The sequence below is a fragment of the Ceraceosorus guamensis genome, assembly GCF_003144195.1.
Source record: "Ceraceosorus guamensis strain MCA 4658 unplaced genomic scaffold IE81scaffold_4, whole genome shotgun sequence".
Lineage (NCBI taxonomy): Eukaryota > Fungi > Basidiomycota > Exobasidiomycetes > Ceraceosorales > Ceraceosoraceae > Ceraceosorus > Ceraceosorus guamensis.
Genome location: NW_020289999.1, coordinates 115,734 through 142,303, shown reverse-complemented (window position 1 = coordinate 142,303; position 26,570 = coordinate 115,734). Strand labels below are relative to the sequence as shown.

Sequence of the window (26,570 nt, the reverse complement as noted above, 5' to 3'; positions counted from 1 at the left end):
ACGAGTCGCGTAAAGGTCTTCATATAGAAACCACGAATACCTCTGTGCAGCAGAAGTCTGCCTGTGAGGTGTGCCACGTGGGTCGATGCAGACAAGTCAGATTCACGATTCAAATTCAAATTCTCGATTGGCACGGCGATGCGCGCGCTGATCTGCGATTACCGGTACTCTGACTCAACACTCTTAACTCTCGACTCACAGCATCTGTCAATCTTGCATCTTGAATGACCAACAATTCACGAATCACAGACACGTGCAATCAAGGAATCACCTGCTTGAACTTGGACGAGCAGTCACAGTGGACACAGGAATAGTCACTTAGCATCTCGCCGTACGACTTCATCAAACTGTCAGGAGCGCCATCTCATCCAGATCGAGTGCCCTCGCAGACGAACGATCTTCGTTCAAGCTACAGTAGAGCTGTGGACTCCAAGCAGCTGCTCGCTCCATACCCTTCGTTGACTTGCAGGTCAAATCACCTTCAGCCATGTCGACGATGCTTCCCAGCACTTCATCATGTCGATCTCTTGTACAACGTATCAGCACTTCTTCCCGACCTCTCGCCCAAGCTCAATCATCTCACATCACCCACGCGCGCTCCTTGCACATCACCGCAAGCAATTCGGGCAAGCACAGACCAGGCTTTGGTAGAAACGCAATCAGAAAAGCTAGACAGGAAGTTCGAGTGAACAACTTACGTCCGGATGGATCTTCGCCTGCTAGCGCGTTGCAGGAGGATACGTCCAGAATGGGCGCGAGGGGCAAAAAGAAGAGGGAAGAGCCGGCCAGTTTGGAGGATGCTTTCAAACTGCTCACTGTGAGTTGTCGTGCCATGCGCAATGCGACTCGTGGCCAGAGGGCCGCTGCCCGGGCAGACACCGACAGCGCACCCGGGAGCATCTGAGCGCCGCCTCTCCACCCCGAAGCCGATACGAGTTAGACTGAAGCCCGAGTCCTGATCCTCTTCGCCATGCAGGCAACGGAAGTCTCGCGCCCTTTTGCAGCATTCGAGATCCACATTGCGACTTCCATCTCTCGAGGAGTAGCAAATGCCCTGCGAGGACGTATAGCCTTACCCTACACTACGCGTTCCAAGCCTGAAGTGATTCTGATCTTTGCAGGCGAAGGCAACGAAGCGGGTCAAGAAGCGCGCCGAATAGCCTCTTCTTCATCCAGCGCAGGCTCTTCGTCCAACGAAATCATAGTAGGCGGTCAAGAGATCATTCCCGATGTCGTCTCTGGAAGAATTGCAGGCTTCACAAAAGTTTTGGCTACGCCGGATTGTGTAGGAGCGGTAGCAAAAGCTTTGGCAAGGAGTCTGGGTCCGAAAGGTCTGATGCCGAACGCTAAAAGGGGGACCATCGTCCAGACGCGAAAAGGCATGAGAGAGGCAATTGAAGAGGCGCGAGGCGCTTTGGACTGGAAAGGAGACAAACAAGGTGTGGTCAGGACTTGTGAGTGTCTATGCAGGCTGAACATTGGGCTTTTGCCTACGGGTAGCTGAAGCGAAAATGACCGCTGACATCTTGCTGCTTGCCATCTATAGCCATCGCCCGCGTCAGTCATCCTCTGCCTGCCCTGCGGAGCAACATTTCTTCCTTCCTTGCAGCCGTGGTCGAGAGAGCTTCCTCAGGGCTGGGTTCTCAAGCTGCATCGAACCAGCAAGGACTGGTGCAGGGATCCATAGAGCTCGCAAAACGGACGCCCGCTGAGCTAAAGAAGGGTGAGTCAGCACACAAGGGACTTACACCTTTGCTCGGCCGCTTTGCAATGAGAAGCGCAATTGCGGCTTGCTACGTTACAGGCCACCAAATCCTCAATCGCTGACCCACATATACCCTCCCCTTTTGGTTCCTGACCGCTGCTCTGCAGCTCAAAGCATCATTCGCGGTGTTCACATCAGCAGCACACAAGGACCGGGCATCAAGCTGGACCTCAGAGAAGTTTACTAAGGTCATGTATGCGCCAAGCGCAGAGCCACACGGATACATCCCTTTCGTATGCTGCGCCTGCAGCTTTTTCCCAGAGTGTGTTGCAGCATCGCCAAATTGACTCGTTGGGGTAAGCGCTCATGTGCTCCTCTGGCCTGCGCAGCATGACACTAGGTACTTGGAGGTGCACGGTCTCGCCATTCTTGCATGCAATGCTCTTTACACCTCAATATGAGCTCAGTGTTGCGTTCAGAACACTTGTCGTAGCCTTCCATCACGAATGTCCTCTTCTAGCCTCGAGTGGGATGTTAAATCTATCAACTGCTCATGCGTCTAGATGTGTAGATCGGATAAAGGTACGAGGTGTGATGAAGACTCAGCACAAGGGGGCGAGGTGAATGGTTAAAAGAGGAATACGTGGCGCGCAAGGTCGAGGTAGGGCTACATCAAGGAAAGCCTCGAATTTGCTCCATCATCCCATTCCGCGCGTTCGGGCAATAAGTCTAATCGATTCCTACGGCCCAAACTTCCAAACCCACACAATCGAAGCGGTGTTCGGTCGTGCTGTTCCGTCGAGCCGAGGGAGCAGCAGGTGGCGCATCGTCGCAAAGCGGATCGTTGTCAAAAGCCGGGCACCTAGAGCTGATGCCCTTCTCCAACTTGCCATCTATCCAAAGCCCATACCTTCCTTCTCCACCTCCAAAGGATAAATATTCTGGCTGAGTCAACACCATGTAATCGTTGGCTCCCGACCACGGATAGGTTTGCACCTTGAGCGAAGCGCTGGCGGATGTTGCAGCTCCGTCTGTCAGATCCACACCCTCGTCAGTTGGTGCTCGACACGTTCTCCAGAGAAAGCTGCACAGCACAAAAGGGGGTTTGCATCAGCACGATTGCGGGCAGAACTGCTATCAACTCATCTCTTCCATGCACGCACCATTCACCGCTGCCATAGTAGCCCGCTTGAGGCCTCAGTCGCTCGTTCACATAGGCACCAAAGACGTTATCATCTCCGTCCTGAACCGCCACAACGATTCCAGCATCTTGAAGCTGTAGACCTGCACCCACAGCTTTCACCTTGCCATTCCTACTAGCATTGGAAGGCGAGATGGAATGGCCAGTAGCAGCGGCCATGGCAGCTCCACTCGCGCCCCTCATCCAGCCTTCCGCATGCTCTTCTGTCCTGTCCTCCCCCCCGAGAGGTTTACTCCTCTTCGGGTCCAGTCCCTTCTCCACATTGCCGTACAGCGTCCCAAGACTGATACCATGTTGATCCAAAGAGTAGAGCAGTTTCCAGCTCTTTCCCAACCTCGATCGGGCAGGCAAAGAAGCCTGGATTCGCGAGGCGTGCCAATTTGTTATGACTCCCTCGATGTCATCTGACCGTCCATTCAGCTTCACTTCGATGGGTCGACGACTTCTTTCCGCTTCACCCGCTGCTGAAAGAGACCAGGAGCCTGTGTTCCAGCGCTTCGTCGAATTTGCGTCAAAACCCGGTGCTCCAGAAATTGGAATGGCAGGGGCGGGCGCTGGCGCAAGACTGGTCGATGATGTGGAATATGAGCGAGACGCAGAGCTAGACTTGCGGCTAGGACCCGGCACATTGACTTGCAGCGAAGCAGCGCTGTGATTCCGGCTCTGGCTCGGGCTACTGTTGAAAGTCGCTCGATCAGTCCACTGAGCAGGTAGCGGTGAATGCCCTCGCTTCGATTGATCCATGGACGGAGTTCGGCCAGCGTTTGCTTGCTGCGGTTGTTTAGCCGACCAAGCGGGTTTAGCCTGCCCTTCGTGGCCAATCTCATCACCGTCGTCTGAGAACCCTTCTGTGGCGGGGACGATGAAGTCAGAAGCAGCGGGAAGATGTTCAGCCAGTCCTGCTGGGAAGCCTCTGATCGAGCCCCACGTCTTCCTCAAGCTTCCTGTCCAGCCCAAAGAAGAAGGCGTAGATACCTGTTCAGACGTGTGATCAGGTTCCTTTTCACCCCTCGCTCCTCCTCCGCGAGCTTGACCTTCGCCCCCGTTCGAGTCGGCCACAGCACCAAAGTAGTCTCGACTGCTACTTGCGTGCGGAGCGGTGCCGGATGCGCTGGATCTGATTTCCAGAGGGCTCGATCTCGCGTCATGCATGTTTTCTAGATCATCACCCAAGAGCCCAGGTCCTGTCTCTCTCTTCCTTCTCAACGTCTCTTGCGGCGCTCTTTCAAACATGGCGAAGAAATCCTCCTCTGCATTGTTCGTCATTGTCGTCGCGGATGACGGTGCCCGTTTCTTGCGAGCTTCTTCCAACTTGCGCTCCGTAGGGCGAAGATCTATTATGGGAGGACTAATCCTTGCGCTGGCTTGAGCATGCGCATCCAGCGCCGCTCTTTCGAATGCTGCAAAGAACTCGTCATCTGCCGAGTTGCTCGATAGACCGTGAGCATTACGCGAGGGGCTAGGCTGATGGTTCGAGCTCTGGCCAGCCTTGCGAGTTTCGTGAGCCGCACTCCAGCCAGGATCGTCCCAGTCTGGCAGATCAGACGCACGAGGCTGCGTAGGGCTGGAGAATTTGTCCACATATGAAGCGTCGGCCCATTCCTCCTCCTCTGCTGCTGCTGATGATGATGGTGGTGTTGATGGTGGTTGATGGACAGATGCTACTTTTGCGCGATGAATTGGACTCGTACTGGTGCTCGTCCGAGAAGAGCTGGCTGCAGCGTTTCCCGCAACCTGACTTGTGCTCCACACAGCGTGCTGAGCCTTGGACGGAGAAAAGCTCGCTTCCTCTGTAGGATCGACAAACGCTCCAAAGTCTCCATCTTCCTCTTTGTCGAGAGCGTCAGCTTCGAAGGTGATCAAGGAAGGCTGCGCTTGCGCTTGCGCTCCGGCTCTGGTCGGGCTCGAGCCGCTGGCTCGCGAGGACGACATGGTCGAGCTGGACTTCTGTCTTGTCTCAAACGAAGATTCGAAGGTCCAGCTTCGAAGATTGGAAGCAAGAGCTGACCGCTGCCGTAGTCGACAATCGTGGAAGAATGGGAAGTAACACGTCCGAGACTCACAGTCGTGACCGCAAGTCAATGGTGACGCTGAGCCGTTCAATCAAGAGTCTGCATGCAACCAACTTGAAGCTCTGCATCATCATCACGCAGTCGTGAGTGCCATGGTGATGAGTGCGTGAGTCGTTAGCGGGCTGGCCCCGCCGGCGGCAAGGGACGATCGAGAGTGCTGCTGTGAGTGCAATCGGCGCTATTCGGCCGATCGGGGTCTTGGTGAGGTATCAAAGCTCGTGCGTGCATCACTCACGACTGCATGGGCGGTCTATGAGCTCACGGCTCACGACTCTAATGACTATGAAACCGCATGGCCATCCTCAATACCGACTGTTACAGACTTCATCAGCACTCTGACTGTTCTCTGACTGATTGCCTTGCCAAGCCAGCTGCGACCACCCGTTCAACATGCCGTCCTGTCTCTCGTCGTTGAGATCTGTGCTGGTGCCTCAGCGCGACCGGAGCTCTCATGTCCCCCAAGAAGGCCCCAGTCAGCGGCCATGCACACAGGGGGTCGCGCCCTCTCTTCAGGAGGAAAAGGGTGGTATGAGCATACAATCTCATTCGCACTCGCACACGGGCTGCTGCGACTTCACACCGCTACCCGTATACTCCGCTCATGACGGAACGATCTCGGCTCATGTACAGCAGACCGACTTGCCGGAGCCTTCCGATGAGACCAAAGAGCTGTTTGAGGACCTGCAAGCAAAGATCAATGCTCTCGACAAGGAGCTTAGAGGTTTGAGTCTCAAGATGTGGGACCTGAAGGAGGTCGCGTGGGAAGAGAGGTGAGCAGTAGCCAGTTACGCTTCTGCCTTAGCATCGGAGCGGACGTAGGCGATTCGATGTGCAAGTATGCGCACGTGGGGTGTATACGCAGAGCATAGCAGTAGCTCAGAGCCTCACTGATATGCTGCACATCATTGCTGACTTCAAACCGATCCACCTTCGCTTTAAAAAGGAAAACGCACGATCTCTTCATCGACTACTTTACCGACCTCAACAAGCGTGCCCCGAATGGCTCACCTAAGTGGAAATTGACCCCGCACGCTCATGGATTTGAGACGGCCTGGAGGGCAGAGTTTGTGAACGCGCCAAATGGGGAGGCCAGCAAAGATATCCCTTGCGTCGGTTTCAACTCGTGCGTGGCCGATACATTGACCCCCCGGTGGGAATTCCGAGGTGGCCTGACCATCTGTCCCAACCTTCATCTAGCGAGCTGGACGCTTTGCCAGGCATTGGCCACGCATGTGGACACAACTTGATCGCAATCGCTGGCATTGCTGCTTCATTGTCCGTCGCTTCGCATCTTGTAGAAAAGCGTATTGCGGGTAAGGTCGCCCTGCTAGGAACACCTGCGGAGGAGCGCGATGGAGGAAAGATCGACCTGCTTGCCAAGGGCGCTTACGACGGCATGGACGCGTGCTTGTGGGTGCCGCCGCGCTATCTAATTCGATACGCAAGCTGTAGCTCACAAGCAAGATGCTGCCCTTCTCGATCGAAATCAGGATGGTGCATCCCACACCAGCGAACACCGTCGGCTCTTTCCTGGCCGTCGTGCCCGTGAGGGTGAGTCGCCTTACCGCAGTCGACCAGTAGGACCACGGCAGCCAACAGATAGGCTTATCGAGCATTCACACGAGTGCTTTCGGATGAGCGCTGATTCGCGTGCTTAACTCATCGGACAGGTCGACTTTTCCGGCAAGACGGCTCATGCTGGCATGGCTCCTTGGGAAGGTGTCAATGCTCTCGACGCTGCTGTGCTTGCCGTGAGTGCTGCATTCACATTGGACCATGCAGCGCGTCATGCGCGTCATTTTGATTTTATTCGCCGCCCTCTGTCGCCCAAAGTACAACAACATCAGCTTGTTGCGTCAACAGATCCGACCCGATTGCCGAGTGCACGGCATAATCAGTGGAAACGATTGGGCACCGTAAGTAGAGGGGTGTGATCTTTGTGTACAGGCCTGTCCCTCTCGGAGCGCGTGAGTACTGATCGACCCCTCTGGTTCTGTACACAGCAACGTGATCCCATCATCTTCTCGCCTGACGTACAACGTTCGAGCTCCCGACGTTGCCACTCTCACGCCCCTGCGCGAGAGGGTGCACAAGTGCTTTGAAGCGGCTTCTCTGGCCACAGGTTGCAAGGTCGACATTACGTGGGGCAAGACTTATGAGGATACTAGGAACAGCGCTCCTTTGAGCTTGGCTTACAGAGCTCTTATGAAATCGGTCTACAATGCGGATTATAGCACTGCCAGCGTATCTGGAAGCACCGGTGAGTGGATGCGTCCAGGACATCGCGTGCAAGTCTAGCAATGCGCTCAACGCCAATGTCCCTTCGTCCCTCGTATGTTTCGTAGATTTTGGTAATGTCACGCATGCGCTGCCAGGCTGTCATCCTACGTACGCCATCAAGTTGGAGAACCCCGCAGGGGATGGCAACCACACCATCGGATTTGCGAACGTGAGTCTGGTCGGTCTGGCGGATCGAAACCAGGAGTGTCTGGGCACTACGGGCGCCATACGGTTTGCGCCCGACGTGTGTGCTGAAGTTCTGCGCCGTACTGCATTTCTAGGCCGCCAAGACGCTCGAAGCGCACGAGCGTACTAAAGAAGCGGCTGCGGGCATTGCTACGGTCGGCGCACAGGCTTTGATCGACGCGCAGTTCAGAAAGCAAGTCAAGGACGAGTTCGAGGCATGGAAGAAGGATCAGAAGAAATGATCGAGGTCGGCGATCGAAGGGCAGACCAGTCAGAGCTGCTGCCAGCGCGAGGCGCGAGCGAATTATTCACGCAAAGGTAGTCCTAGTGTACATTCTTGCCGGCATTGCCTTCAGGTATCCGAGCTTTCCACGCATTGTTCCTAGCGCACTCTACATCCCGCGTCATTCTGGCCCTCACAGCATCCTCCACACGCTTCCTCCGTTGGCTTTGCTCTTCCTCTGTTTCCGAATTTATAAGCAATTCCCATGTTCTTCGACGACCGAGCAGAGCCCAATTTCTCGTGCTGGGTATCCTCAATACCTCCTTCTCTATCTGAAACCCTGCGCTGAGGTGCAGATGGGAAATGTAGTGGATGTAGGCTATGTTTCGAGAGGCTGATGTGGTCGACGTGACGTTTGAACCTGCGTTGGACGGGCCCAAAAGCAAAGCTTGTTGCGTTTGCTGTACCAGCTCGTTCGTCATCTTGCTCCGTAGTCGTGCAGCTGCACTCGTCTCTTCCGTCCAATGAACGCCACCCGAGTCTTCGCTCAGACCAAGCAGATGACAAACTTCTTCATTCTCTACACGAAAGCGGGTTCGACCAAATTTGCAGCCGTCAATGTTCCATGCGCAACAGGGAATATTCGCAAAGCTGCAGCCAGGGATGAGCGCAGCGAGCGCTGGGATCCATGGTGTGAGTTCGTCCGAATGGTTAGCGATGAGGAAACAGCCTGGTAGAAAGATAGGCGTGTTGCCTTCAATGAAAGTTCCGCCTGTGTCGGCGCTTGGATCGGACATGTCGGGGTTGAGAAGGGAAGCAATGTAGAGGGGAACGTCGAGAGAGTAGACGTGTAGGCTTGCTCCGCCTGGTGCGCTTCTATGAACATCCCAAGACTTTCGCGCTCGAAGATCGAAACCGTATCCGGTGTAGCCCTGGAGTGAGTCAAGAGAGGGCCAAGCGGAGGACATTTTGTCAAAAGGTTCGTTTCGCAATTTGCTATCGCAGCCAATGCCCACTCACCTCTGCGTTGAGGATATGTACAAGTAAACCGTTCCCACAGCCTACGTCCACAAAACCCCCCGGTGGTCTTCCCCAGCTATCCCACGGTCGTTTTGCTTTCTCGTCCGCGGATGTCGAGGTCTCGCCAGATGTGCTGCTTGGGCAAGCATGCGCGTACATGTCCTTCCAAAGACACATCAGCCAAGCAGCTATGCCCAAATCTTCAAAGACGTGCTTATCAGCGTCCGTCACTTCGCACCACGTATCGATTAATCTTGCAGCGTGCAATCTCTTGAGTTCCGAATAAGTGTCCATGTACTCTTCTTTGCCAACTAGACGATCGTGCGTCACTCGCTTTTCGTAGGAGTGTAAAGCGCCCCAGGCATGCTTGGATTGAAGTGTGAGGAGAGAGAGCGCTGTCCGACTGAGACGGTCTGTAGCTTGCAGTGGAAAGCTGGTCGAGGAGAATGGAACAATGGAGATCCGTCCGATGCCCCTCTCTGCAAGACTCTCGTCTGGGAGCGAGCTAGAGACCGCTGCTTCTGGTAGCGTGAGAAATTGAAAAGCAATGGCTCGCACCGCTGGATGGTAGAAGGGAATCTCATCTACACTCGTCGGCAGCTCGAGTGGAATTTGGGACTCGTCTGCGTGCTGACTTGCATCTTTAGCCTGTACTCCCATCCAGGCATTCCTGCGATGAGATGTGGCGGCATCTCGCATTTGTCCAATGGAAGTAGTGCCTGAGCGAGATCTGTAGCACGTATACACAACCAAAGCGTCTCTCAACTTGCATTCTTCACCATCATTTGCCGCCTTGATCTCACGATATCGCTCGTAGAAACAGCATTCTTGCTCGATGGGCCAATCAGCTTGAGCTTTGCGAGGTATGATGCGTCGATGTACGCTTTTCAGCTTGCTCCACCCACCCACGCGCATCGGAGGAGTTGCCCAAGTGCGGGATTGGACAATGTCTGCGCGTGAGATCCAAGAACTGCTCCTTTCAGGATGCTCCACCAACGCCTGCATGACGCTCTCCCAGTGCTCCACCGCCGTATGCATATCCGCCACCGCGATATGCTTCCATGATGGTTCGCCTGCCCCGCGTCCTGAGGACTCGTAGCTATCCGATTGCTTGAAGGGCAAGCCTGAAAGTCGAATGTCGAGCTCTTCCAGCATATCCGCCGAGCCTGCGCCTGCGCCTGCACCCCCGCCATCGACGAGCAATCGAGCATTGCATGGTGGGTAAGCTGGCACCACGCGATTCTCTGTGCCGGCCTTGGGTTCCGTGCCTTTGGGTCCCTTGGGCATTCTTCAAGACGTCGTTCTGCCTGTGCAGACCATCGACCACGCATGCTCAATGACAAACACGCTGGATGTGTTCCTTCCAATATTCACGTGTGATGGACGATGAGTGACGGAAGAGGAGCGAGAAATGTGCTTGACCATCCGAGCAGAAGGAAAAAGTCTTTCTCAACGCAGCTCCGTCGCAACACGGACAACACGGGAAAGCTGGGCTCCGCGGACATCCGCGGGGCAAAGTGCTCGCAGCAGCACGCGCGTGATGAGCAGGAAATTTGTCTGGACCGCGGCGTCGGGTGATCAAACAGGAAACTGAGTTGGACTACTGCAAGCATCATCTGTCTGTAAGCTTTGAGGTGGCCTCGATCATCAACAGTTGGCTCTCATCCTTGACAACTTCCGGCAAGCTCACCATTCGCCCAAGCTCGCTCTGTCATTCGACTATCGACAGCTTCCCCACGCGTCAGTCTCCCCCTCGGCACGACATCGTCACGATGCCAGCTGGTGCCACACGAAAAGCGCGCAGAGCGCAGGAGGGGAAAACATTACCACCCGGTCACTATGTGGATGCTTCCTCTCCGCCGCAAAGCTCGACGCATGACACAGGAGGGGCGAGCAAGCTAGGAATCGCGCAAAGCGACTCACAAGTCCTCATCGAGCCGGAGAGCGGCACCTCGAATGAGGCGACGCCTGCCGTCAAGCCTCTCAAGAAGAAAGCGATCAAGGCGATGTTGGCCAAGGGTGTTACACCGCCAGGCATGCATAGCGCTTCGAGTTCGACCGCAAAAGTGGCTGAAGCCGTCGAATCTGATTCTAGTGGCCAAGGTGCGGGAAGCAAGGACGGTGGGAAGAGGAAGCGTGGTGAAGATGGAGCAGAGAATGAGGAGAACGATGCGGGAGGCGAAGATAAAGCAGCCAAATCTGAAGCGCGGAGGTACATCGTCTTTGTCGGTGAGTAGCGGTACGAGCAACACGATATCGCTCGGCTGGCATGGCAGGAAGATCAACGACCAATGCCAGCGTGGTGCTAGACATACGCCAAGGATCGCCTGCAGAGCTGTATATGCTGAATGCTGATTGTATGCGTGCAATTCCTTCCTCTTCGTCCTACTCTTTGATTTCAGGCAACATGTCATTCACATCGACCGCCTCGTCTCTAGCATCGCACTTCAAGACGCACTGTCACGAAGAGCCCAAAGTGCGTCTACTCACGACCAAGCACGACACTAGCGCCGCTCTAAAGCTATCCAAGTCGAAGCAGAAATCCATCTCGAAGGGCAAAGCATTGGATCCTGGCGCTAGCAAGTCCAAAGGATGCGCCTTTGTGGAGTTCGAAAGCACCAGCGCTTTACAGAAGGCTTTACAATTTCATCACACGCTGTTCGAAGGTCGATTGATCAATGTAGAATTGACCGCGGGTGGAGGGGGCGCTGGATCGAAGAGGGAGGAGAAGATCAAGGCGAAGAATGAGGCGTTGGAAAAGGAACGGGTGAGTGTGGCGGCACGACAGTCCCCGCGGTGGCTCGAGCCCTCGCATGACATTCGCGATCAAGTCTCCTTCACTCCGCTTCTGACGCCCTTTTCTCATTTTCCGCAAAATTGACAGCAAAAACTGCACGAAAAGTACGTCGCGCCGAAATCAGAAGCGAAAAAAGCTGCGGGAGGAGACTCGACGGTGTCCGAAAGACCGCCCAAACGTGCCAAGCCTGAGGATGGTTCTACTTCCGGCGAAGGTGCAGCGCAATGGGGTTCGCGAACAAAGGGCGGTGCATCGGAGGAGAGACAGAAAAGAGGTGGAAGGAGAGGGAAGAATGCTCAGGCGAACGCGGGAGGGGATAAGGGCAAGGGCCCAGGAAAAGGCAAACCTCCGCGGTGGGCTGTTACGGGTGCTAATGCTCTCAAATTGCAAGGTTGATTGGTGTGTACTGTATTTATGCTGCGCTATACGCGCGCGAGTGCTCGGCGGATCACCTCTGGCTCAGAGCTTACCTGAATAGAGCATTGCATCAAGCCAAGCACCGAATGCTACGTGCATCACTCTTGAAGCAGCCATACTCAATGCTAGGGTCAGTGCATCGACGTGCGAATTTGACAAGGTCTCTATGCCACGCATCTATTGTCGGCTCGGCCAATCGTAGCAGCTTCACGACACAACGGACAAGAAGAAAGAGGCACCGATGGGCATTTTCAAATCCCTCCCTCACATCTGTCTCGCGCGTCAGAACCATCGCTGTGAAGGCGGTAGAAGTGCGTAAGCCACCTCATGTCTGAGCCCACTCATGACGACATTATCATGGACGAAGCTGGGGTATATACTTGCGTGTAGACGTCTCATATTCATGGGTGAAAATTGGCAGCAGTGCCTTCCAGCTTACGCTGCGTGGCTGCTCCCCTGGCGTGGCCGTCAGCACGACGTCGACGTCGAGTCAGCCGCTCTTCCACTACAGCCGCTTGCCCAGAAATTTGTCCCAGCCAAAGACACTCGCGCCACCTTTCAGCGGCGGGACGAGGATCGCTCGCCGCCGACTTGCTTGTAATGCTTGCCCGTGTATGCGTGTGCAGTGGGGTTGCGAATCCCACCTAATTCGAGGTCGCAACAGGGTCGGAAGCCGACTTTGTGATCGGCGCGCGAGTTGTCGTCGTCGACGTCGTCGCTGCTGTGAACTTGCCCAAGACGGTGCGAGAAGAGTGCCCAAGCTTGCTGGACCCGGGCGAGGTATGAGCGCTCGAATGAAGCGAGGTGAACAGTGTTGCGGCAGCAGGGATGCATGCGCTCGTGAAGAGTCGCAACGAATGGGGTAGCGGAGATGCACTGGAGATTGATGTGACTCTGGCTGTACCGGAGCTAGGCATCGTGGCGATGTGGCGATGAAAAGTGCCATGTCAGCCTTCTGATCAAGGTCGACGCCACGTGATGCTCACGACGATTCTGCTTTCGACGCCAGTCGGTCAGGTGCGCAAGAGGCAGATCGTGCGAGCCGAAACGCACGCTCCACGCGGTCTATTCACCCTGGCGCATGTGCGTGACGGTGTCCGCGCGATTGCTTCGGGACGCACGAGGTCCTAGTCGTCGGCTCACGCTCTGCTAGTTCCTGAAGTCGAGCAAAATTGATCCATGGGAGCCATTGTGTCAACCAAGACAATCCAATGAATGTTCAAGATTCGTCGTGCCTGCGAGAGACGCTTTGCCTATGCCGCGCAGCTCCTGAGAGCATTCCCTTGCGCGGCCAATTACGACGGCAAATGTTTCGTGCGGTCAAGACGCGTTCTGTCCTGTGAAAGATACTGTGGGTTCTTCTTGGGTGCTACAATATCGGCGCAGAGCGGCAAGGACGTGTCTGCGCATGCTTTCATCCTCGGCGAGCCAGACGGCAAAGGGAGGTACAGGTTGTTCTTCCGTAGCTTTCCTTGTCGCCTCGTCTTCTTCATCGTGGATGTCTGACTCTAAAGATGCATCGGTGTGCCCTTCTGAAAGTGTCTCCGCTGGTGTTCGGTACACCTGCTGAAGTGGCCCAACTTCCTGCTCCTCTTCGAGACCTTCGCTGCAGGCAGGCGGTCCAGGCAAGTCGTCTACCGTCGTGCCTGCGCTTAGGACTGCCTCGTCGAAGCCAAACCATCTCTTTAGGGACGCAGATCGGTCTTCTAGACCAGAAGATGCAATTTTTCGGTAAATATCTCGCACCGATTGTGTCACAGAAGCTGCATGTTCTCGCGCGAGCTCGTGTATACGAAGCAGGTTTTCGGTGTCTGTAGACTCTTCTTGCCAGTGCCGGTCTGCTTGCCAACCCAGCGATGGTAGAACGGCTTTGCGCAGGACATCTAAACCTTCCACCGCTCGTGACGTTTCAGAGAAGGGCAGTCTTTTCGACGTGTCGTACTCTCCCTCATGACCGATATACTGGGGCCTAAGGTCTAGTGCCATCCAAACCGGGAGCATCGCAGGAATGTACAACAACACTGGGCTTGAAATCTCGAGAGTCTTGAGATTCTGCGAGACAGCCATGCACTCCAAAATCGTTTTCACCTGTGCACAAAGAAGTGCTGACAATGCTCTACGGGTCAAGTGGAGTGGTCGAGGAAGTGGACTTGCGTGCGGCAGCTGAGTAGACACTGCAACGCCATATGTCTTTTGGGGATCCTTGCACAACCAGTCCGTGTTGAACCGTGATTTATGAATCGACCGGTCGATGAGCGAGAGGGTCATTAGGCTCGGTGCCGCGGCCAGCCAAGCAGCACTTGTGTAGTGCTCTATGGAGCGGGTTGGAAACGGCGTGTTTAGCTAGCTTTCATTAGAGCGACACATGTGTAATCGACGCACCGCAAGCACCATCCTCGTCCTGTACACGCAGATATTTCATCTGTCTGCAGGTGCGGACCGCTTTGGCAACCGAGGCCGGCATTGGCCAACTCGCTGCGGACCAAGCGACGCATTCCAAATTTGGCATCGCCAAGATGACCCGGACCAGCGCTGCTTCTGCCGCCGCGACATTCGGCAAATCACTCATCAGCCCATCGTAGTCGGGGCCGACTGACCACTCGCGAGGATGAGCGGCAAGAAATGGAGGATTGGGCCAAGTCTTGGAGTACTTCGTGCCGTACGCTGCGTACAGTTCTCTTCTTTCTTCAACAGACTGAGCTGCTTTGCGATCCGCGAAAGAATTTGATACGCATCCATTGCATTGCCATTGCGAGTCGGCGGTGTCCCAAGGCGTGGTCCATGAAAAAGTGAGTGTTCGCGTGTGATTCCTTGGACGACCGCCTTCATCGCTGTTTTGCACAGATATTAGAGACGCCAAATCGCGCAAGTCTCTCATCCACGCAATGTCGACGGTATGCCAGAGCAGCGGCTCAATAAACGCGCGCCACTTTCGACACGTCTGTGAGAGCGGAACGAGACTCTGACACTTCTTTCTGAGGGGAGGTGCGAGCATCCCGCGCTCCCACAAGGCGTACAAATCGGGACAAAGCCAGGTCACACAGATCTCGCTGTGGCCATGGGGAGCGTCATGTAACTGTGCAAGTGACTTGGAGGTGCATCGGCGTCTGCAGGACTCGCCAGAGTATCTCGTCCGGTAACTCATGAAGCATTGTCGGAAAGACTTGAGGGGAGCAAGAAGCGTGTGCTTTTCGGACAATTTTCGTGTGTAGTGATCAAACGTGGGCCCGGATGTTGGCGAGAGTAGGCAGATGGCAGGGTGAAATGCGTCCGATTCTCGTGCCTGTATCGAATTGACTAGCAGCTCGGTCCAAGCCGGCGAGACCCAGGATCGCATGCTTATAGGTGACAACTTGGAGGTAGCCTAGCGCCTTCTTCTCTGAAGTCGCTAATGCCTCACACAGAATGGTTGCGCCTTGCAGCTTGGGGCCGAGCGTTTGAGGTTTAGTCGTGGCAAGGGAATGAGCTGACGAAACCAAGTCTACGTCCCAGACCGCTGTCGTTTACTTCTCCGCGATCGTCAATCATGGATGCAACATGCAGATAAGTGCGGATGATCGAAGCTCACGGAGGGCGGTGATCACGCGGTCCTTGCATGCTGGCGTGTATACGCCTCTCTGATCGCATCAGAGGTAGACCCTTAGCGCAGCAAGCTAGCAAGTAGACGCCTTTGACCACACGGCTTCGAACGCGAGCGCCTCCAGCAGCGCGGCTACGGGCATGTATACGCTTATAGTGCACGGTCTGACGTCCTTTCTCGGGAGCCAGCAACTTCCCTCACTTGAGGCCTTGATGCGGGCATGAAGATGGTGTGAAAGATGCGCGCGCAACAGAGATTCACGATCGTGAACAGGCTACCTACCAGCGCGCGCGAGCTCATCAGCAGAGGCACGATGTGCTTGGCTGGCGGCCACATAACATGCAGTCGTGAGTCACGTGAGGCGCTAGAAAGCTGTGGATACAAATCTTGAAATCACAATCAAAAAATCAAGAATCACGAAACACAAGGGGGACTAAAAAATACAAGGTGCCGTCGATCGTGGAAGCTCCGTGGTCGTGAGTCTTCCTGCTTCCGAGGTCTGGAGTCCTTATGTAGAGGTACCATTTTCACCGTCCCAGCAAAGCAGTTCGAAGAGGCCCTCAAGACTTGCAAGCGACGCGACTTGATGTGGATCTAGATGAATTTGGAGCAGGAAACACGCCATACATGCGCATTCTAGAAGGAGCAAATCAACCCACAAGGACAGGCAGCCCGAAGGATTGAAGGTGCAAGATGCGATGGAGCAAGGGTACTGCCTCTTGACGGCCGGCTCGAACTCAGGCGGTCAGCTTGGAATCGGTCATCGGGACGATGCGCATTGCTGGACGCCAGCATCGACCTCCCGAACTCACCTCGGATCTGGAGGTACATCTTTCGACACCTTCCCACCACCCGGGTACCGCATCACCAAGCTATCGAGCGGCGCGAATCATTCGATCGCCTTGGTGCAGCCGATCGATGGTCTATCGGGCTTCTTCACGGTATGGTGTACGGGAGAGACGGTGCAAGGTCAACTTGGCCAAGCTGCTCTTGAGTTGGGCGAAGTACGGACGCGGTGGATGCCTCTGTGCCTGGAGCAAGAGGTCCGGACTGCGAACAGAGGTCTGGGGAATGGGAAAGATGGCGTGAATGCACATGTCCTCTCTGCCCAAGCGTCCTCCGCTCTGGATGTCGCATGTAGCTGGAATGCAAGCTTCATCGTCCTTAGAGCTTCGAGATCAGCAGATTTGGCATCGCCCGTCCATTCCGACGTGATCCTAGCGCTCGGCACTCCCAAAGACAATGCTTTCGGCGAGCTAGGTCTGTCTGATAAGTCCGACGCGGCCCCAGACAGTGAGCATGCAGCACGCATCCTAAACCTCGGTGGTCTTGTACACACAGGACCCCTACGAATTGAGCAGATCACTGCGGGACTGAGGCACGTAGTGGCCTTGGCTAGCTCTCACCGATCGGGCATCCAGTATATGCATCTCATAGGATGGGGAGCAGCACGGCACGGACAGCTCGGAAGCTTCTCGGCTACGGAACCGTCGAACACGCAAGCGAGTGCATCTCGTCCAAGGACCGGAAGCAAAAGCACCACCTCTTCATCGCCAAGAACTTCGACGCCCCGCGTGATCCGAACGTGGTGCTGCAAATCCAAGCGCAAAAACGACGAATCGAAAGCGCCGCACGGATCTTTCTCCTTGGCCGCGGGAAGGGAGCATACCGTCGTGTCTGTTCCGGCGGGCTGGCAGGAAGCTTCGGATATGACTCCGCCTTCAGAGGCTCTCCGAGTACGCGTATGGGGATCGGATCGGCGGGGTCAGCGGACTGTCGCACAGGGAGACTTTTGCGAATCTGTTTCGCTCAGTGTAGCTGCTACGTGGGATTCTACGTTCCTCCTATGTGAAGGTGAAGGCGTAGATGCTGGCGAAGATAAGATGCAGATCTTGGCGTGCGGCAGTAATGCCCGGGGACAATTGGGCTCGGGTCAGGACGAAGACGCGAGCTTGACAAGCAGCAAGAAGATCCAGCAAGTAGCTCTTCCCGCGCACATTTCCTCTGCCTCGGAGCAATCGTGCGAAATGTCGGCGGGCTCGGAGCACGTGCTCCTGCTTTGCCAGGCTCGAATCAGATCTGAGGGACGAGCAGGTCCAGCAGAGGTCTGGGCTTGGGGGTGGAACGAGCACGGAAATCTCGCACTAGGAAGCAGCACCTCTCCAAATACACAGTGCGAACAGCTCGAGCCGAGCACGATCGCTGATGAAGAACAACAAGAAGGAGAAGATCAACCTGTACCAGTCAAGGTTTGGCCACCAAGGCTTGAAGGCAGTGTCAAGTCCGCAGTGACGCAGTGGGCGCATGCTAGGCCCACAAATGTCTGGGCAGGTTGCGGAACTTCATTTGTGCAGGTCGAATTGACCAAAGCATGACCTTTTCGGTCTCGTCTTTGTCGACCTGCACCATGAAATCCTTGTGATGACCAGGCATGCATGTGCGCGCGACACCACGAATGGGAAGATGGATTGATGACTCGTGCCGTATGATGGTACATTTACGTTCGACCCGTAGCCCAGCGCATCAAGTCTCCTGCGCTCCTTACAACGTCCCCATCCGAAGTCTTTGGAACCGTCGAGCTGCTGGTTGCGCAAGTACAGAGCTGCATCTCCGCGCCAATCATCGCGAGCGAAGCTCTGATCTTGTTCTCCGCTCTGAGCAGACTAGCATGAGCGGCCTCTACTAGCGCCTCGTCGATTTCCTTCTCCTTGTCCTGTACACTGACCTGTCTAGCGGCTCCTTTCGAACCAGTACTGGGACTCGAATTGCTGGTAACAGCAAAGGCGCCGGCGGCGGCGGCGGCAAAAGGATTAGGACCAAAGTTGAAACCGGGTTTTCGTAATCCTTTATGCTTGAGCAATTTGTGGATCATATATGCGCACCACATCAGGTTGGTCTCTGGGTGAAAAGCTTCCCAGGCCTGGCTTCTGGCTTCCTCTCCTCTTCCCTTTCCTTTTTCTGCTCCATTCGCTCGATGGATGAAAGCCCTCATGGATCTATAGATGTCAAACTGTTCATCCCCTCCTCCTTCGAAGATCGCATCGTCTTCGAATGCGCAGTAGATGGTTTCAGAGGCGAGCGTCGCTCGACTGAGGGAGAGATCGATCAGACGAGCAGTAGCGCCCGAAAATGCCGGTTGCAAGAGCCTCTCTACGACGCCCATCTGCGGTGGTAGACTCGCGTTCTGCGCCGTCGTTGTCGCTCTTCTAGATTTGCTTGTTGTATAGCTGCTCATCTTTGCTTTATGAAGCTGGGCTCGTTTGAGCGGAGAAGAGACGAGGGCCTTGCTTGGAGAAGTGGTCAAAAGAGGTCTAGAAATATGACCCTTCCCTACCTGTCTGTTCATCGTAATCTCTTCGATCCTTACGAGAACATTGCCCCAATGCAGATCGCGATGTTCGAAACGCAGCTCCTTCTCGGCGCTCGCCAAGCTCTGCGCGATCTGCCAAAATACCGCAGCTGCTTGAATCCACCCTTTGAGCTTGACCGATTCCACATCCACTCCTCCATGCTCCAGCACAAGCACGGCGTATCGCTGCGAAGAAGGAAGACATGCCGGCCGGACATTTTCGCTACCTCCCGCTTTGCGCTTATCGTACGCATCCCACGCGCGCATCAGCAGTGGTGGGTAGACTCCGCAAACGACGTGAGAGCTGCAAACAAGCGCAGGATCCAAGATGATATGGGTCAGCTCGCTCGATCTTGTGCGAGCCTTGAGGATAGAGAGCGCGCTTCTCACCTCAACAATCTGATGAAGCCGCGACCACAAGCCTGCATGATGGCAACCTCTCTAGACACATCCTCCGCCTTGCTCTCCTCTGGCCACTCTTGCTCTTCTTGCTCCTCTTCCCTCGTTTCCGAGCATAGCGGTATGACTTTGATAACGATCTCGCCGAGGCCAAACACTTCCGAGTAGCTCGCCTCGCCTACCTTCTTCCACCCTCTAGCAGAGGCAGCGGAGGATGAAGAGGTAGCGAATCTGGAACGATGAGAGGCGTTCGTATTGCTTTGCTGTGTAGAAGCGACCACACTGCTTGCAAGCTGCTCGAGAAGCGCTGTGAAAGCCACCGGGGCGGATTGGTCGCACAGACGCATCAGGGCTTCCAATGGAGAGCCTTGCTGCTCTCCAAGCCCCACCACTTTCCGACCTCTCACCACCCGCGGAGAGGGAGGCGGGGAAGAGAGGTCAGAGCTGAGCATGGATCTTTGCAGCTTTGTAGAGGATACGTTCAATCTGGACAACTTCTTCGTCGCCTCGTGCACTTCATTTGCCCCTCTTTCAGTAGGTGTAGAAGATCCGGAAGCTGTGCTGCTGAGATCTGAAGGAGGTGCAACGGGTCGAGCAAGCACCGGTGCGCTCGCTTTCCTGTTTCCTTGTGCAGCCTTGCGATCCGACGACGCTTCATGCCTTCCCTGTGGCTGCGAGACGATCCTTCTCGGTGCTGCATCTCTGTCCCTACCGGCGGTCAGGCTGGATCGAGAGTCTACAAACCCTCTGAGAGCTATGCGCGCGGGAGAAGGTGTGTTTTCGAGACATGCTAGTCTCTTGAGCGCCTCACCGGCGTCCGCGGCCGCATGCCTTTGTGGTCTCGTCCTGTCATGTGCAGAGGCCTGTGTGGGACGCCTGACGCAGCTATCGCGGGCCAAGGAGCTTGATGCGGATGCGGAGGTGGAAGCGCTCTCCGAGGCTGAGCTTGCTGAACCCCAAGAGTACTTGCGCACCAATCGAGGGCGAGGTGCCGCTGGTCGAGTGTCCCTGTGCTTATTCGCATCTCGAGTCTTGGCCTTTTCTGCGCTCTTTCCAACTCCAGCACGCTCATCGTCCATCCTCCTCCCTCTCCTCTCGTCCACGCCATTGCGGGAGATGTCCATCAATGGTCTCCTGTTTGCAGCTGAAGGTACAGCATGGCTCGTCTTGGATATTGCAACCTTGACCAGCTCCACCTCATCTTCTTCCTCCTCCTCGTCGGACGAAAAGGTCCATTTGGAATTGGTGTAACCGACGGGCGGCGCTTTGCTCGTGCTTGTGCTAATGCGACCAGGGTCGAGCCGGCTAATGACGGACGTAGCGTGCGACATGATGGCGCTGTGTCCGTCCGTGCAGCTTCACAACCCAAGCTCCGCGCAGCAAGCACCCTGAGCGATGAAATCGACTTCGCTTTCCTGCTTTCGCGTAGATCCAAGAGTGGTGTGTCTGTGTCATGCAGTTGCTCGCCAGTCGAGTGGAGAGTCACGGTTCTGACTTGGGCATTGCTGCAGCTGAAGGTTTCGCTGCAAACAATGATGAACGATGAATGATTGACGTTGATGTCATTCAAAAGTCGTGAGCATGCTTGGCTTGATTCTCTGACTAGTGTCGCTCGTGAATCGTGACTCACACGCGGTCAATTGCGAGTGAGTCTGCTCTGATCCGCTCTGCAAAATCAAGATATGTGATCGTTCTCAAAAGCTGACTGACGCGCAAGGAAGTCAGCCAGCCGCCGCCATGCAGTCACCAGCAGCGTCAAATGATCGAGCAACATCCAACACGCCCCCGACTACTCGACTGCTGCGCGTGCCTGCATCTGATCACGTGTACACATGCGGCCTCTATTGGAATCACGTGATCACGGGGAAGGGCTCGATCGATGTGACCGGTGCCGAAGCTTCCCGCACGCCGGTCGAAAGGTAATAATAGTCTTGAGTGTGAGCCCGCGCGCGCGCGCACGCACGCACAGGCGGGGGACAGGCCACCGTATCTTTCAACAGCGAAATCCTGGAGCGCGCTATAAATACAGGCCATGGCTGCATGTGCCGTGCGCCGTGCGCGCTCAAAAGCATCGCAGCATAGCAGAGGCTTTTTGTTGGTCGCATCAGCCCGCGCTCGATCAATCAGCTGTGACTGGCTGAATGACGGAAGATGTGATGGTCAGCCAAGGCAATCGTGAATCGTGAATCAATCTCAAGCATGATCATCAGGCTGTATGCGTGATTGTCTACCACCATCACATCAGCAATCTCTTGACGGGCAGCAGGCTCTATTGGATCCACAACTGTCACTGCATCCATTCAGTACTCTTGACCTGAAGATATAGGCTCTCGTCTTGTTTAGCTTGCATCAAACCCGCCCGCATCCACTTCGACCCATCCCGCAATCATGTCGGCTCTTCAACAAGTCATCCTGCATCCCTACCTGAGCCAGCTGGTGCGTTCCTCCTCCTTAGCTGCTCAAACGTAATGACTTTCCGACAACTGACGTATCCATTTGCCTCCCCTTCCCGCACTTCACTACGCTCATCTTTGCCAGCTCAAATTCTGGTCCACCACGGTCGGAAGGGACAAGACGTACAGGTCTATTCAGTACTTTGCTAGATTCTTGGCATGGTACGAGTACAGAAAGGGAGCTACCAAGGAGACGGTGGCTCGTCTTCAGGCTCTCAAGAGCAGCATTGGTCTCAGCAGAAAGCGTGAGTAGCGCAACGCTGCACTTGCATGTTCCGCCCTCCTGGCGCGGCTCGATGCTTGTTCGGGAGGCATCGATGAGAGAAGACAGGAGAGACGTGAGGTTTGGAACGTGGCACGCGTCTTCTCGTGTTCGCCTTTCCGCGCTAGGCACGTTGCGCTGCCTTTGGCTCGACGAATGCCTGTCTCACAAGCACACGTTCTGGAGAACAGGAAAACCACATCTTTCTCTTCCTGCTCTGCAGTCTGTCGAGCGGTAGCTGGTGTTGCCTGCTCGTGCGGAGCTTTGTTTTGGTCGATGCGCTGACTAGCGTGCTCTTCCCTCCAAATTGCTTCGCACGAATGCGCTCATCAGTGATGCGTGCGGGCAAGTTCCTGGAGCACATGCAGTCTGCTCTCAAGGCTACCACCATCAAGGACCCCTTTGTCGCTTATCTCGCTGTTGGACGCCAGCTGGGCTACATGTGCTACCTCACTCTGGATCTGCTGCAATGGGTGAGTGATCGAAGTTGCATTTGTTGTGTCCTGCCCTCGAAATGCGACAGCGGGCATTGCACTGACCCGCGCTCGATTCCCTCTTGCGCAGATCCACGGTAGCAAGGCCTACCAGTTTGCCCCCGAGACGGCCAGCGCGATCAGCAAGAACGCCTCTCGATTCTGGCTCACCGGTCTTTCCTTTTCGCTATTGTCTTCCGGTTACAAGACGTACGCTCTTCGTCAACGATTGGGCGCCGCTTCTCGTCCTCGCGCCACTGCCGAAAAGGAGGCGGAAAGGCGAGCAGAGTTGGCTCAGATCAAGACGGAACAAGCTAGCGTCAGATACCAAGCTACTCAGGACGCCATCGACTGGTTGCTTCCCGCTACCGGAGCTGGATTTTTGGATCTCGACGAGGGCGTGCTTGGTCTGGCCGGCTTCACCACCGCTCTTATGGGCGCTCGCACCCAGTGGCGCGCCGTCAATGGCCCTGCTGGTGCCAAGAAGTAAAGCTCCTCGCCTCATGCTCATCGTCTCGTCCACGGAGAACCACCGCAAAGGATCTGTTTGGGATTCGACGAGGAGGAGGAGGCGAACCGATTCGGATCAGACATCAAAGAGGTTTGCCCCGCGTGAATTGGCGAGCGCACTCTATTCTCAGTCTTCACTATGGTCGATGTTTGCGCCCCGCCCCCGCGCACTTGTCCACTTACAAGCTTCGAGTTGCAATGGATTGCGAAAAGGTCAGATTCGTGTCGCTTGCGGGAGCAGCGTAGAGTTTCAGGGAACGCTCCGAGTGTGTGTGCGATCAGCGGTCGACGCATGAGCATTGCTGGGAGGGAGATGCGAAATGTCGCACATTATGTTACAGCACGGAAAGGGAAGGAGCAGTACAGCGCACAGCTCGAGGCGCGATAGGCCCACTTCAATACAAGATCAGGCTAGCAGCCTCACCTCCGCCCCACTGATCGTCGAACCAATCTGGAGCGTTGCCGAGCGTATCGCTGATGGACCAATACCTCTGCAATCGGAGTGCAGATTCCCTATGAGCCTTTTCGATGCTCACAGCTCTCAAATTGGTCAGGCATACGGTGCGATCTTGTTGCGTGACGCTTGCGATGCCTGCCATGATCCATATCGCGTGCGAGTACCACCTCTCTATGCTCCGCACCGAAATGGGCGGCACGTTTGCATTGCAACGCAAAATGTCGCACAGAGCCGTTCGCACTTTGCAATACAGCGGTCCTCGGCCCAGACCGGCTGTATTGAGGTGAATGATGGCGGCCTTGATGGAGGAGCGCGGCCCCAAGCTGTTGATCAGTCTTTGCCTTCTTTCACATTTCGCACACTCCCGCGCCCAAACACTCACTCTACGCCACGCTTCTTGTTGCCAAAATTTGGCTGCTCTGACATACATTTTCAGAGGGGTAAAAGGGCTCGCGACCGTCAATAAGCGGCCAGAGATGACGGACAGACCTCGAACTGAGCTCGTTGAATCCTATCTCACCTTTGCGTCAGGGTCCACTTCTGACACGGAGTCACCGTCGCTTCTAATATAGCAGCTTCCAGCTTCTCAGCTTCTTGCGCCGCTTGTTCCTGCGAGATCGTTTTGCTCTTGCGCCTAGCTCCCAGCTTGGAGCTTTGACACATGAGCAGGGGCAGCTTATGAGGGCACGCCGCGTCTTGAAGCCAGTACACCGTGCGCAAGAAAGCAATGTCTGGTGTTGGGAACGTGCACGTGGATAGGGTGGTCTCGCTAGCTCGTTGCATGAGCTCGGAAACCAGAAGACGGCTCCACACGTCTAGCATGGCATGATCCTGTGACATGTGTGGTGTGACTTGATCCATTGTCAGTAGCTCGGGCTCTGTGCGGTCCGAAGCAGCCGGATGAGAGAGCTGTTCAGGAAAGCATCACGTCACCCGCAGCAGGGCGTGTCTTCGTTAGCATAGCTGGCAATACGAGCCAAGGCCCAACTCACAATCTCTGGCAAACGATCCATCAATCTTCGAGCCGTCATACTGCCTTCCACACAGAGCTACGAAACCGCGTCAGCATGGATTCTGCCGCTGTATCGCACATTCGCAACACTCACCACAGCGCACTTGAGATTGAGAATAGTCATAATCTTCACTTCCAAGGGGCTGGAATGGGAAAAGGGGGAGAATAGCAGAGAGTAGGCCAGTTGCCACCAAGGCGCCGGCGAAAGGACCATTTGGCTAGCTTCCGATCTTTGCACTTGGGACCGCCTAGCAGCAGCGTGTAGATGCGCAGACGAGGTGCGGTCGGGCTCCGAGGGCATCGTACGACGATCCCGGCCGTCTGCCTGACCATTACCGACGCTACTTGGTATAGCACCGTCTGGCGAGGCAGCGTGCGGTGACAGACCAGACTGCTGGAATGCCGCGCGGGCTAGCCGAACGACGGGAAAAGGTCGAGGAGGCGAGCGTGAACGAGGAGATGCGTCGAGATCATGTTCGCTGTCAGACTCGATCTCAGCCTGAGAGTGTCTTCTCCTGCGTTTACGGCGTCTGGAGCTTCTCCATTCCTCGCCATCATCTTGATCATCCGACTCCGCCTCCACATCTTCTTGCCCAGATTCGTCCGGGTACAAGTCTTTTGCCTTCAAAGAGCCTTGACGGCGTTTGTCTGCACTTGTCGGGTCCAGGCTCGGATCACCAAATAGCCGCTCGTGAAACGCAGCGACGACTGCCACCACGCTAGCTTTTGACATTTCGTTGGTGCAAGCAATCTCGAGGAAGCGCGGCAGCCACGGTGCATCAGCAGTGTAGATGAGAATCAGCTTCGAGACTGCGAGCGATGCAGGGAGACGATAGGATGCATCAGTGGACGCGGACCACTGCCTATATACGCGATGACTAGCCAGCTCTGCTTAGCGACGTCTCGACTCACAGATCGGCATGTAATGCTCTAGCAATGCATCGAGGCGCGAAGATGCGAGGACTGGGCGCAACGGGGCACAAGATTCGCCCGTCCCGCCGTTTGCTGGCGGTGAGCAAGTGCTGGGCCAGGCTTGCGTAGAGTGGGAAGATGCGAGCGTCTCAGCTGTGCGCCCAAGAGGTGGCTCGGGTCTGTTCAGGAGATTCTGAATATGCGCAGGTGTGTTCCGCTCTAGGCCTCGATCGTGGGATTGACGGGCAGGAGGTGCTGCAGAATAAGCGCTGGTGGAAGTCGCAGAGGGATGGACGTGAAGGCTCTCTTGACTGTCCACTCGGTTCACGCTCGCTGTGGGATCAAAAGACTTGCCGTTGTGCATCAATCCGGTAGAGCCTGGGGTGCTCCCATGGGCATACGAGTCTCCGCTCCTTGGCGTGGCACTGGTGTCAGCAGCTATGGCAGCCAAAGTGCGCATAAATTCGTTCCAGCCATCTGCCTGTTGTTGATTAAAATTCTGACCGACGTTTCCATTGCTTGCAAGGTCAACGCCATTCAGATCGAGTGGAACGGAGTGAGCAGAAAAGGGCGCAATGTCGTTAGGAGCGTCGGAACGCCAGGCTGAGCTTGGCGTGGTGAGATCGAGTGGCCAGGCCGCAGAAGTTGTGATGCTTGGCGTATTCGAGATGACCGGCTGCGCCTGTACGCGCGTAGCTCCAGACGACCATCCTGCTGCATTGACGGGCTGTGAAGAAGCGGCTTCGTGGATCGAGGGTACACCGATGCTAGGGGATGCCGTGTTGGCGGGAACTGACTGAGGAGCGGCAGTTATGCCGGGCACCAGAGGCAGCGGAGCGTGACCAGCTGGCAGATTGTAGAAGAAGGGCAAAGTCGAGGATGCTGTTCTTGACACGTGCGCCTCGGAGCTGGGTGGGATGGATTGGCTCTCGCGCGCAGCTGGTAGAGATGGTATTGCTACTCTCTCTCTTGGCGAGCTCGCACGACGCTGCCTGGACGACGAGTCGCTGACCCTCGCTCTTGCCTGCGTCATCGCCTCTGCCGAGTTCTTTGGTGGATGGCATACTTCTTGCCTGGCCTTGCAAGCTTGACAGGTCAGTCTCTGAGCTGCAGCATCGCTGCTCGAGCCATTGTTGCTGCTTGCCGAAGCAGCGATCAGCTCCCAATCCTGATCGCAGCGCTTTCGACGCTGCTTGCACGTCCCGCATCCACGTCGGGAGCGTTGTTCCCCGTGCCTTTCCGCCGGCATCTTCGTGCGCCGC

General features: G+C 55.6%; 10 protein-coding genes across 10 annotated transcripts; 5 read left to right on the top strand and 5 right to left on the bottom strand.

Moving 5' to 3' along the window:
• Positions 1–487: 487 nt before the first annotated feature.
• IE81DRAFT_344504 (ribosomal protein L1) lies at positions 488–1,952 on the top strand (the record flags this gene model as incomplete). Its single annotated transcript, XM_025515814.1, has 4 exons — positions 488–817; positions 977–1,454; positions 1,547–1,723; positions 1,873–1,952. 4 exons carry the CDS (start codon positions 488–490, stop codon positions 1,950–1,952), a joined length of 1,065 nt encoding a protein of 354 aa, XP_025372763.1.
• A 242-nt stretch (positions 1,953–2,194) lies between these two features.
• Positions 2,195–5,071, bottom strand: IE81DRAFT_319887 (TLD-domain-containing protein). Its single transcript, XM_025512862.1, has 2 exons — positions 2,869–5,071; positions 2,195–2,789 (listed from the first exon to the last, which is right to left on the bottom strand). The coding sequence occupies exons 1-2, from the start codon at positions 4,836–4,838 to the stop codon at positions 2,435–2,437; spliced, it is 2,325 nt and encodes a 774-aa protein (XP_025372762.1). The 5' UTR covers positions 4,839–5,071; the 3' UTR covers positions 2,195–2,434.
• A 175-nt stretch (positions 5,072–5,246) lies between these two features.
• IE81DRAFT_319886 (amidohydrolase) lies at positions 5,247–7,950 on the top strand. Its single transcript, XM_025512861.1, has 9 exons — positions 5,247–5,748; positions 5,922–6,101; positions 6,176–6,388; positions 6,469–6,529; positions 6,649–6,729; positions 6,812–6,894; positions 6,982–7,238; positions 7,324–7,427; positions 7,540–7,950. Exons 1-9 carry the CDS (start codon positions 5,369–5,371, stop codon positions 7,684–7,686), a joined length of 1,506 nt encoding a protein of 501 aa, XP_025372761.1. The 5' UTR covers positions 5,247–5,368; the 3' UTR covers positions 7,687–7,950.
• Positions 7,769–10,077, bottom strand: IE81DRAFT_363841 (DUF1613-domain-containing protein; the record flags this gene model as incomplete). The annotated part of the gene is made up of 2 exons (XM_025516814.1): positions 8,688–10,077; positions 7,769–8,599 (listed from the first exon to the last, which is right to left on the bottom strand). The coding sequence occupies exons 1-2, from the start codon at positions 9,972–9,974 to the stop codon at positions 7,769–7,771; spliced, it is 2,118 nt and encodes a 705-aa protein (XP_025372760.1). The 5' UTR covers positions 9,975–10,077.
• Positions 10,078–10,298: 221 nt separating this feature from the next.
• Positions 10,299–12,180, top strand: IE81DRAFT_363840 (hypothetical protein). Its single transcript, XM_025516813.1, has 3 exons — positions 10,299–10,916; positions 11,090–11,454; positions 11,572–12,180. Exons 1-3 carry the CDS (start codon positions 10,460–10,462, stop codon positions 11,878–11,880), a joined length of 1,131 nt encoding a protein of 376 aa, XP_025372759.1. The 5' UTR covers positions 10,299–10,459; the 3' UTR covers positions 11,881–12,180.
• Positions 12,181–13,051: 871 nt separating this feature from the next.
• Positions 13,052–15,396, bottom strand: IE81DRAFT_163000 (hypothetical protein). Its single transcript, XM_025510552.1, has 2 exons — positions 14,284–15,396; positions 13,052–14,213 (listed from the first exon to the last, which is right to left on the bottom strand). The coding sequence occupies exons 1-2, from the start codon at positions 15,236–15,238 to the stop codon at positions 13,222–13,224; spliced, it is 1,947 nt and encodes a 648-aa protein (XP_025372758.1). The 5' UTR covers positions 15,239–15,396; the 3' UTR covers positions 13,052–13,221.
• Positions 15,397–16,179: 783 nt separating this feature from the next.
• On the top strand, positions 16,180–17,856 carry IE81DRAFT_285176 (RCC1/BLIP-II; the record flags this gene model as incomplete). Its single annotated transcript, XM_025511624.1, has 2 exons — positions 16,180–17,654; positions 17,745–17,856. The coding sequence occupies 2 exons, from the start codon at positions 16,180–16,182 to the stop codon at positions 17,854–17,856; spliced, it is 1,587 nt and encodes a 528-aa protein (XP_025372757.1).
• A 61-nt stretch (positions 17,857–17,917) lies between these two features.
• Positions 17,918–20,772, bottom strand: IE81DRAFT_162970 (hypothetical protein). The gene is made up of 2 exons (XM_025510551.1): positions 19,221–20,772; positions 17,918–19,134 (listed from the first exon to the last, which is right to left on the bottom strand). Exons 1-2 carry the CDS (start codon positions 20,558–20,560, stop codon positions 17,979–17,981), a joined length of 2,496 nt encoding a protein of 831 aa, XP_025372756.1. The 5' UTR covers positions 20,561–20,772; the 3' UTR covers positions 17,918–17,978.
• A 437-nt stretch (positions 20,773–21,209) lies between these two features.
• On the top strand, positions 21,210–23,302 carry IE81DRAFT_319882 (peroxisomal biogenesis factor 11). Its single transcript, XM_025512860.1, has 4 exons — positions 21,210–21,665; positions 21,768–21,927; positions 22,278–22,417; positions 22,509–23,302. The coding sequence occupies exons 1-4, from the start codon at positions 21,618–21,620 to the stop codon at positions 22,905–22,907; spliced, it is 747 nt and encodes a 248-aa protein (XP_025372755.1). The 5' UTR covers positions 21,210–21,617; the 3' UTR covers positions 22,908–23,302.
• Positions 23,273–25,231, bottom strand: IE81DRAFT_162907 (hypothetical protein). The gene is made up of 5 exons (XM_025510550.1): positions 24,491–25,231; positions 24,377–24,433; positions 23,905–24,293; positions 23,767–23,803; positions 23,273–23,682 (listed from the first exon to the last, which is right to left on the bottom strand). Exons 1-5 carry the CDS (start codon positions 25,127–25,129, stop codon positions 23,323–23,325), a joined length of 1,482 nt encoding a protein of 493 aa, XP_025372754.1. The 5' UTR covers positions 25,130–25,231; the 3' UTR covers positions 23,273–23,322.
• Between the last annotated feature and the right edge of the window lie 1,339 nt (positions 25,232–26,570).